Below are 11236 nucleotides of genomic sequence, written 5' to 3'. Positions count from 1 at the left end.
AAATTAACAGTTGAAAGGTTAAAGATGTTTTGTGTTATTTTGGTGAAACTCATCCCCGTTTTGTTTTCAGCATCTTTAAAAGATGAAATATTAGTTCTTTTAACCTCAGCCTGATATATAAAACATGCAGCGCTTGTTTCATATTCATGTGATTTCATTATTGTTGCATCTTGTTTTTTCCATTTGGGAGCTCTTTGAATATTTCACAGGTTATGAATCATTTTTCTGGCACTTTTAATTAAAAACACACCCACAAAAGAATCCAGCCACTGTTACAGAAAGAGACAATGATTCTGATGCTGCGGCCCAAACATCAAACATATTTTACCTTTCTTCTTTCATGATTATCATCCAACCTGTGACAGAGAAAGACTCTTATTTTGGCGAGTACAGGAAGTCCAGTTAAGCTCTTCCTGTTTGTCTTTTAGGCTTTTGGTCCTGAACTGACTCATTTCAAACTGTGATGTAAAAAGTTTAAACCAGAGCGGGTCAACAGGGCGGCCATTATCAAACCCGCTGAGCAAGAACTAGAACCGGGGACATCTGTAACTGGTTGCCATGGCAACACACTCTGCATCACTCTGTTTGTTGCCTCAAAGAAACGAAACCGTGTGATGATATCTGAATGATTCTCGAAGCAAGAGCGACTGAACCGGCTGCTGGTCCAGCCTGTGAACTTCAGAGTCTGTCATGTTTTATGGTGGAAATCAGGCTGCTTAAAAAATCACTTCCAGTTTGGAAAGAAAACATCAGAGATCAATAAACTGGAGTTTGGCTCCGGACTCTGTTCTCTGGGCTCATTAAGGACAGAACTCTGTCAGCCTGATACCAGCAGGAAACACACTGGGTGACCGAAGACAAAAATATCCAACAGTAGATTTATGAACTGTACATGTGGAGATTAAACTGTGGTCATGGAGGTTAGATACAAAACGATTCTGTTTCATCATCTCAGAACTTTCTGTGGGAAAAACTTAGACTTTGAGTGAAAACAATCAGTTTTTAAGATGATAACTGATTCAGTTAAAGCTCCAAGTTCAGAGGCTGCATCCTAAACGGTCGACTTTAACCGGTTCTTCATCGGCCGTAACGGCCGGAAGAGAGCGAGTAAAACTGGATGGTCCAACCTGACCTCTGCGTATGCCTTGTTGCCTAGCAACTAAACACAAACTGGTAATGATTACTGTTACCCTTTTAATGTATTACACTTATAAATAAATATTTTAGTAATTTTGTATTAAAACATGCCTACGCAGATGACAGCAACCACTTCAAGCTTCTGATTTTTGTTCTGGAACATTTAGATTTTTAGATTTAAAGCAGTTTTCCTCCCATTTCATCTGCCGTTGTTACAAGAACAAAACTCTCTGGCCGCAGTGCATCTTGGGATAGGATGGACCACGAAGGACAAACTAAACCCTTCACATCCGGGGACAAAACGAAAAATCCAGAAATCCAGACAATCCTCTTCTTACAGCTGTGAGTCAATCGATCTTTTAATGCGGCATTTGAAGGAAGCAGCTCATGAATTTGGAGCCCAAATTTCGGTGACCCATTTCAAATCAAATGGTGTGTCTGCTGTAAAGTACAGCTCTGGAGCTACAAGGACATTTTACATGTTTTATTGATGATCATTTCTCATAAGTAATTATTTAGTTTCTCAGTTTTTCTCAGAGCTTTTGTAGGAGTAATAAACCAACAACACTGAGTTGTAATTCCTGACAGTCCTTCTGCTTTGAAGGAAACACAGAATAGTAATAAATGTGCGTCAGTGCTCAGTGGCCACAACTATAAATACATGAGTTTAAATCAGTTTCTTCTTCCCTTCCAGTGCAGATCTGAGTAAATGAAGCACAAAGTGCAGGTTTCAACATGAGGCTGTTGTTCCCTGCAACCAAAACCTGAAGGACAGAGCAGGAAAAGGCACAGGACGTTCAATCCAGTGTCTACAGCATCACATTCCTCTCCCCTACAGGCTGTGCTAACATCTCACAATAAATAAGTTCTGTTCAGAAGAGAGCCACAAACATCATGGATCAGATACACAGAAGCTTTCTGCTAACTATTCTGGAACAAGCAATAAGCACGGTGACGAAAAGCAGCTAGACTCTCCAGAACGTTAATCTGTAGATTATTTACATTTTTACACGTTAGTCGTTGTTTGTGCAGGTGTGTGTGCTGAAGAGCAGCTGGTGGAGAACCAACTAGCAGACGGCTGCAGCTCCTGTTTGGTTCTCCGAGGCTCCAACTGAAAACGAAAGGCAGCAAGACGTGAGCTGGTGGATCCATCCGTCCAAACAGAGGCGTGAAAACCAGCATGCAGCTCGGTCAGCTACTGTCCGCTAAACCCAGTCCACCGTAGAGCCAGACATCCCTGATCAGCCTGTCCAACACCAGCCTCCCCTCTGGCCTTAACCTTCATACATAAGGAGGAGATAATCAGTCTGGCAGCAGGGAGGTTAGTCCCGCCCTCTGGATGTTTCACAGCGGCTCTCCTGACTGGCTGCGTTGCCTCTTCAGGCGTCTGTGTCTGGCTTCTCCACCAGCTTCAGAGCCTCGTGCATGCCGGCTGCCGACAGCTTCCGGTTGATGTTCCGGTAGCGGCAGCGCAGCAGGTTGCTGTAGGTGGTCCGCAGGTCGCGGTTGAAGAAGGCGTAGATGAAGGGGTTGATGAGTGAGTTGGCGTAGCCGAGCCACAGCAGCGTCCTCTCCAGCCACAGCGGCACGCAGCTGCACTCCACGCCGCAGATGAAGGGCCGCGCCGTGGACACCAGGAAGAACGGCAGCCAGCAGAAGGTGAAGGCGCCCACCACGATGCCCAGGGTGGCCGCCGCCTTCTGCTCCCGCTTGAAGATGGACTGGTTCTTCCGCTTCCTCCGCTGGTGGTGCTCGCCACTCTTCAGCAGGCGGGACACGCGGCTACTGCACTCCTCCTCCACCTCCCGCTGCAGCTTCAGTGCCGCCGCCACGCAGTCCAGGCTCTCCTCCTCCGCCTCCTCATCACATTGCTCCGTCTCCGTTGCCTCGACGCTCCCCGTCTCCCCAGACTCCGATGGCTGCCGGGGCTCGTGCACCCCGCGGCCCCCTCTGTGTGCCGCCCCTGTGCGGTGCTCCCCGTCCCTGGGGAAGCCAGTGATTGTGTGCTTGGCGGCGCTGAGCTTGGCTGCTCTGTAGATCCTGTAGTACATGATCAGCATGACCGACATGGGGATGTAGAAGGCCACGGCCGTGGAGTAGACGGTGTAGCCAAAGTCCTGGCTGATGAGGCAGACTCTGCCGTCGTTGACGTTCTGCGCCCAGCCGAAGAGCGGGGGCAGGGTGATGGAGGCAGACAGGAGCCACACTGACAGGATCATCTTGGCCATGCAGCAGCCGTTCTGCCGGACGGGATAGGTCAGAGGTTTGGTGATGCCCAGGTACCTGCAGACGAAACAAACACAAGATGTTTACAGTTTAGACTTGAAAATGAGCTGATTGGAGAAATGACTTGCCTCTCATGAGCAACGCTCACCCCACCCCCAACAAGGTGCCCTTGAACAAAGAGCTTAACCACAATCTGTGTGAGCCATATGCAGCCACAGATGGGAGCTGTGAGATTTTCTGAATGAAAAGCAGCCGGATGCTGCAGGAAGTCGCCTGACTGAAGGTCCAGGTTACAGCTGGACCTCAAAGAACAGAACAGCCACCATCAGGGGGAAATGTGACTCCTAAAGACTACAAGAACATGGACTGATAAAAGTCTGTGTTCAGTGATCTAAATGCAGGCGTAGAGCAGAATCTGTCTGAGAGCCCAGAGAGCTGAGATCAAACCTTAAATCCTAAAACTCAGATGGAGACAGATCTGATTTTATGACTCAGTCACTGGAAATGAAGGATTAATGGATAACAAATCATCCGACAGTCTCAGTTTGATGAAGTCTGCAGATCAAAGATGTGAAAGTTTCTCCTACAACTCTTTGTTTCCTGTAAAAATTAGACTTTATGGTTTGAGGTTTAGTTTCAGAAGTTTTTTTTTTTTTTTACCTGTCGATGCTGATTACGCACAGACTCATGATGGACGCGGTGCAGCACATCACATCCATGGCGATGAAAACGTTGCAAAAAAACTGTCCGAATATCCACTGGCCGCCGATGAGGTCCGTGATGCTGACGAACGGCATCACGGCCAGCGCCACGGACAGGTCGGCCAGCGCCAGAGACACGATCAGGTAGTTGGAGGGCTGGCGCAGCTTCTTCACGAAGCACACCGAGATGACCACCAACAGGTTCCCGCAGATGGTGGACAGGGTGAGCATGGTGAGCACCCCGCCGATCAGAACCTTCTCCACGCGGCCGTAGCTCAGGATCTGCTCCCCGCACCGCGTCCCGTTCGTCTCCATGACCTGCGGCTGACTGGAGGAGGACGGAGAAGTGGCCGCTGCCGCCGCCGCTGCCGCAGCCGCTGCCGCAGCCTCTGCGGCGTCCTGCGCAATTTTCAGCAGCCGAGGCGCCAGAGCTTCAGAGATCATCATGTTGGTGGAAATGCCGGGCTCCCCGCCGCCGACTGTGTCCTCAATCATGAACGCGGACCTCATGTTGTCAGCAGAGAAAGTTCCGTTAGTCGCTCCCACAACAAGCATCCTGGAGTCCGGCTGTTGTTTTTTATCCATGGACGAACTGGACAGGCGTCCAGCGGTGACATGGACGCGCACAGCTGTGCCTGCGTTGGTGTGAAGAAAGTGTTATTTTCAGTCGGAACACAGCTACGTCTCGGCGAGCTTCGGGGACATCCTGCGCGTTATTACGCATGTGGCGCGTCTTGGGCACATTCCCAAACAGTCCGACCCATAAATCCCGTTTTGTGTCCCCGACGGTCTGTTGTCCAGCAGCTGCAACCACGCAGAAACTCCGAACCCACCGAGCGCGCGGATCTCTCGCAAAAGTTGCCACGTGACGTCAAAAGGCACCTCGGAGAGCGTGAAAGCAGCCGATCATACCTACACACACACACACACACACACACGCACACACAGTGTAATTAGGGTGAAATTCTGCCGGTCATCTGAGCGCTCTGGACTGAATGCGGACCATCTGTGCCAGAGTGGCTGTGCGTAATTGCGCAGCAAAGAGGAAATGTTCTGTGGATTGTGTTTGTGAATCCATGTGAATCTGCTGACCGGAGAGAACAAACATTTTCATATGAAGCACAGATGAGCTTTATATGAATACTTATTAAATATATTAAAGTTTGTAACAGACACAAAATTTGAGTGTAAAGCTGGTTTAATGATCGAGATGATGATTGAAAGTGTCGTAGAGGACAGGATGGTTACATAACCGAACAGAATGATTTATTGTCCCTCCTCTCCTCCCAGTCTCAGTCGTCTCATTATTTCCAGTTCAGACTCCAGCATCAGCCCCAGTCCGCCTTCACTTCGCTTCGCTTCAGTCACGTTTTGTCGCTTCAGGTGAAAATAAAGTCCATCTCCCTCTGGAACATTTCAGGAGTCATTTATCAGTCTCGGCCTGGTTGAAGATTAGAGTCTACCGCCCTCCAGTGGTCACAGTTCAGTACTGCATGCTGGCACGGCGAAGAGCTGCTCAATAAATCCTGAAGATCCATCATTAAGGCATAACATTATGACCAGCATGGTCTCTCTGCTTGGCATTAGCTACCTTTATTTAGATTTGTTTAAATGTGATGATCCCCTCAGAACAGGAACAACCTTTCAACATGTTTTACTTTATGATGTAATAAAGATGGCAGAGTGCAGCAGGTTATCGCTGAATTAGCTCTGAATGTGTTAAAGTTTTCAGTTATTCTCATGGTTTGTGTTTTGGGTTTTTATTTAGCCCTTCTCTCCTCCTCAGTGGAGCAGTAGAGATCAGAACTGAATTTAGTCTTATTCTAAATCTCATTAATTTCATAATTACAGTCGATGCGCTGCAGGCCTGCTGTCGGACTCATCGGTCTGATCTCTTTTCAGAGCGATGAACCCGACCCTTCAGTCACCGCCTGTGATTCACGCTTTCATTTAGTTTTATCATGGAACCGTTCTGTGGCCTGGTTCTGTGATTGGCCGCCCTGCTGATCCTACGCAGAAGGAAGTGGGTCAAACAGTGAATGGATGCTGAATGGAGAACATTCATCTCCTCAGTAACTCACCTCCAGGCGGTCCAGCAGCTCATTAGGCTGTGCAGACCCTGGTCATCCTTAGAGGTCTTCTGATGAGAAACAAAGACTGTCTGAACAGTAATTACAATGTTTTGGCTGGTTTTAAAGAATCCATTTGTCCAAAGTTCATTACTTATTCATTAGTGAAGATTGTAAATCATTAGGGTCATTACATGAGCTCCATTTGTGTTACTGAAGCTGGAAAAGATTGTGCTAATGACCTCCATTTGAGTCACTTAGCTGCTAAAGCTACTTCTCTATGCAGCCTGGAAAGTTAAGAGGAGGAAAGTCTCTGAGATCCCCAGGGGTCATGACCTTAGACCTCACCATGCTTAGCAACTCCAGTGTGAATGAATCATTCTGAGTTTCTCCCACAGATCTTCTATCTTCAGATGTTCATGATCACACCAAACCAAAGTCCAAAGACCTGGAACGATTCATCTGGACCAGGTCAGGATGCAGAACCAGCCCAGAAGGTTTCACACAGACTAACAGCTGTTGGAGAGAACCTGAGCATGCAGCAGGAGAACATGCCAACTCTGCATGAGATTAAAACCCAGGAGCTTCTGGCTGCAGTGGCAACACCTAAATCTGTAAATGAGAAAAAATATTTACTATTAAAAAATCAGATACGTTTCAACTGGTTGAAAACTCCTAGCTATGGGCTAACTCAATAGTACATGTTTTGTTTTTGGTGGAAGTCGAGGTATTTATTTGCAGCCTTTAGGAAATCAACCCCAGACAACTGATAGTCTGTATGTGAGCTGTCTGTTCTACATTTACTGTTTTTATTTTACAGTTAATCTAATTGTGATAAAAAAGTGAATTCACTTCATTATTTCAGTTTAAAAACTGAAAAACTGATGCTCATACAAAATTCTCTCACACTTTTTCCATCCACTCAACTTTCCACCAACCTACATGTTAAAAGCATCGTGTGAATATTCAGGTTCTTTAGCAACATAACTTTCTGTTGTTTGGCTGTTGAGCCAGTTCACTACAAATATCATCTGAAAGTCTTTTATAACACAGGAAGTTAAATTCATCTACAGAAAAACATAATCTAATCCATCCGATATAATCCAGTCATGAACCCGGATTATAATTTAGTTTCACACATTTCAGTTTTTTACTTGTTACAATACAATGCAGTTAAATTCAGTTTATATCACCAGTTGGTAGAAAAGCAACATTTTGGCACTGAATCGTTTTAATGTTTTTTTTCTGCCAGAGGTTTTGTAATCCTGAACCATCAAAGTGAAATGACTGGAATAAATTAAACCAATCTGTCCTGTATGAGCTTAACTGGAAAAATAAATACATTCAGAGATATGATCAGTTACTGCACAACATTAATCAATACTTTGATTACATTTATTTTAAATATACATGTAATAAGAATACTACACTCCCACTAATCTTTTAATTATATACATTCATATTGAAACTTTTTACTTACTCCTTTTATTATTATTGGAGCCATACAATGAGTATTTGCTCAATATGTATATTTTAAATATAGAATTATATGAATAACAATAAATCTGTATGTGCATGTCTAATGTGTAATATTAATGTGGAACATAGGAATGTTTTCTTTCCACTCTGGCAGTTTTTCGTCGTCCAGGGAGACGTCCAGCCTGAAAGAGGGGATTAACACACAGCCGCCCCCACATTTACATATAAATGAGCAATTTTCATCTGAACGACGTAAAGTGTTCCTCTAAAGGTAACGGCATTTTGATTTAGAAGCTGTGTTAGAATATAATAGAATAGAATAGAATTATAATTTATTATCCCATAGTGAAGGGGGGAATGTGTTGCCACATAAAGGTAAAAAAACAAACAAAACAACAACTCACAACTTAAGAAAAAAACTAAACCATGTAGTTATTAAAAATCCATATTCTAATAAAACAAATGTGCAGCTTTAAAAAAAGAAAATGCACAAAATGTGTAAGTATGGATGTGTCAGTTCATACCTGCTGCTGTATGTTTGTCATTCCTACCTGTGGTTAATGGGGCACCAGAAGGCCCCAGCCCAGGGGCCACATCCCTGTAAATCCGGCCCTGGTGGGTTTCTTGATGAACTGATCTAATTGTTCTTACATAATAAAACTCAATAAAATCTCAGTCAGACATTCTGCTGCATTTTATTAAAAATCTACAGATCAGTTGTAGTGACTGTTTCCTGTTGTGCTTTTATTGTGAAGACCGAGAGGCTGGTTTCCGCTCTCTGCTTCCTCCACCTGTCCGTGTCCCGTAAAGCCGCTCCAGAGCCGCTCAGCCGCGCTTTGCGTCCGACCCAGGAAAACAAACGGTGCATGTTGGGTTGCCAGGTAGGGCAGGAATCCGCCTTTTGGACTGCGGCTGTGATGCCGCTCCGGTCGGGAGGATTCTGGAACCGGATCTGGTTTCTGATTGGAGCAGAAGGATCAGCTGGACCGGATTCCCAAAACGCAACAGATCGGAGGAATAAACGAGTCACGAACAGCGGCGAGGAGGATTTATTGATCCGGGTTTAACGGAGCAGGAGGCCGATAGCTGCTGATTATTGATTATCAGCCGGAAGGTGATCGGCTCCGATCTGGGATCAGAAACCCGGACGCTTCCTGTTCATTCCCACCTTGACGGGATTGTGGCTGGCCTGACATCATTGGCTGCAGGTTTGGGATGAATCATCATCATCCTCATCCTCAGCAGCGGTGGGGGGGCTCCGGGATGCTGTCACTGCCTCCGCTCCCTTAAAAAGCCACGCACCGACCCTCCCAGGCCCGCTTCCCCCCTTCAGCTGCGGCCGCGGATTCAGCATGGAGGAAATCCTGAGGAAGCTGCAGAAAGACGCGTCTGGGCACAAACACAAAGCCGTGCGGGATGCGTGCGTGTGCGCCTGCGGTGAGTGTGCGTGAGGATAATCTGCGTCCCGGTTCACCTGCAGGTGAGGCGGAAACGGGGCGGGAAACAGCGGGGGTCCGTAGCGGGACCCCTGGTGGGAGGAGAGGCCACGATCAGATCTGGATTCAGTGTTTACACCAGAACTGGAACTGGAACTGGTTCCAGTGTTTGTTCTGCAGATGGTTTCCAAACAGACACGTCCTGATGACCTGCTGACGTGGTCAACTCCTCCACGCGCCACTCATGCGTGGATGTTTACCGTCAGCAGCAGAGCTGACTGATTACTCCAAATTACACACAGGCCTCTGGGGGGCGCTGTGCAAACCAGTTCTGTTCAATACTTTAAAATTCAGTAAAAAGATTAAATCAGTTTTTATCCATTTCTTATTTTAGTCCATTTCAGATAAATGTAGCCAAATTTAATTTCTAATTAATTTTCTGCAGATATTTTCTGTTATAATAAACGTTCCTCCCATTTGTTCAGACATTAACATTAACATTAAGTAACTCTGGACCCCAAATCTGAAATTCCCACTTGCAGAGTTGAAGGTTTGACACCAACTCTGACCTCAGAGTCCAACATGGCCGCCGTGTAATACAGTGTGTTGCTAGCTACGGTGCCAACCTGTTTATTTATTTAGACTTTTTATGAACATGTTGCTTTACTGTTTGGATGAACTGTAATCAGTTAGTATCTTGCATTGGTTCCATCAAACTCACAGGATTCTGACCTGAAGCTGCAGAGTTTTATGAGTTTTTAATTTTTTACCATAGCAGGTTCTGCTGGTCCTGGATCAGTGCTGCTGTGTTTTGTCTCAAACCCAGTGGGTCACGGCAGACGTCCAGTTCTGGTTCTGTTGTTCCTCCCTGTTAAAGTGGAGTTTTTCTCTCCACTGTCGCTACATGCTAGTACAGGAGATGTGATGTAAAACTTTTTTAACCAATTAGAAAGTGAACTGAGCCTGAGTGTGTTAATAGGGTTACAGGAACTGGACCTGCATAATGAGGCTGAGTTGATCATTTTTGTAAAATATTTGTGGTGAACTGGAGTTAAAAAAATAAACTGAACTGAATAGAAGCTGCTGCTGCAGTGTTCATAGGTCAGAGCTGTGATGGATGTGATCCCTTTGTTTACCCTCTAATGTGATTTAATAATGTTTATAATTGAAACTGGTTGCAACAGTGATGATGTTTCTAAACTCTAAAACTGGATCATTCCATCGCTCAGGCTTTATTTCCATTTGAAAACACGTTTGATCAGAATCAGGTTCTGTTTAGCAGCTGAGTCACATGACCAACAGAGCAGAACTTGTGTGTGTGATGCTGAGACACATTTACAACCAAAACAACTGGTTGAATAATATTATCTATGATCACAGTCATTATAATAAATGCTGTGATAAACTGTTAGTCTATATTACATTCAGGACCGATTTCTAGTGGAAACAGCTGGGAAGGTTTAAGGGGCCTAAACCAATCACTAAATGAAAGTATCATCAGCAACAGGAAGAAATTCACTGTTTATTACTTACATTTTCATTTTAGCAGCAGCCAAAAAAGTCCAGATCAGGACTGAATCAAGTCCAAATTCTCATCTCTTGTTGTGTTCTGGTTGATTTTTCCAACTTTGGGCCTCCAGTTCTTCCCAGAAAAACATGGTCACTAAATGGATCTCCATCTGGTTTTCATCACTTTAAACTGGACATTTGGATTTTACGCCATCCTGACATCCATGTTCCAACGTCCAGGCAACATAAAGCACTATGTGTCGGCGTCAGAGGGTGGAAAACCAACCGGATGTTTCTAAAATCCTCTGACTCAAACTGTGTGGATGTAGGAATATTTGGTAAATCAGCTGCAGGGAAAACAAAATGTTCCAGGGAACGTGTGAGGTGAGAACGGTCAGTCGGTTACAACGTCAAGAAGAAATATTGATGAAAAATAGGTTCTTCAGTCAGATTTGAGGATACCTTAACATTAAAATTACATCTTCTTTTTAGTTTTATGGCTGGCTTTGTAAAATCATGACCAGAGATTTTTTTTCTTATTAAAATACCTGCAATAAATGCTTGAACTCCTGCTTCATTTAAAAGGGAAACGGTTCTCAGCTCCGGGAGAAATGAAGGATTTCCTGTCAGTGACGCGGAGCGAAACCTCCGTGATGCTCAGAAACATCCAGTTAATCTC

General features: G+C 45.1%; 1 protein-coding gene across 1 annotated transcript; it reads right to left on the bottom strand.

Annotated features, from left to right (window-relative positions):
- Positions 1–217: 217 nt before the first annotated feature.
- LOC106936677 (5-hydroxytryptamine receptor 7-like) lies at positions 218–5263 on the bottom strand. The gene is made up of 2 exons (XM_015017814.1): positions 4024–5263; positions 218–3420 (listed from the first exon to the last, which is right to left on the bottom strand). Exons 1-2 carry the CDS (start codon positions 4647–4649, stop codon positions 2517–2519), a joined length of 1530 nt encoding a protein of 509 aa, XP_014873300.1. The 5' UTR covers positions 4650–5263; the 3' UTR covers positions 218–2516.
- Positions 5264–11236: the final 5973 nt, after the last annotated feature.

The sequence above is a fragment of the Poecilia latipinna genome, unplaced genomic scaffold (assembly GCF_001443285.1).
Source record: "Poecilia latipinna isolate Pla-1442-1.1 unplaced genomic scaffold, P_latipinna-1.0 Scaffold2194, whole genome shotgun sequence".
Classification (NCBI taxonomy): domain Eukaryota; kingdom Metazoa; phylum Chordata; class Actinopteri; order Cyprinodontiformes; family Poeciliidae; genus Poecilia; species Poecilia latipinna.
The sequence above is the reverse complement of the archived record's forward strand: the minus strand, read 5'-3'. Positions and strand labels throughout refer to the sequence as shown.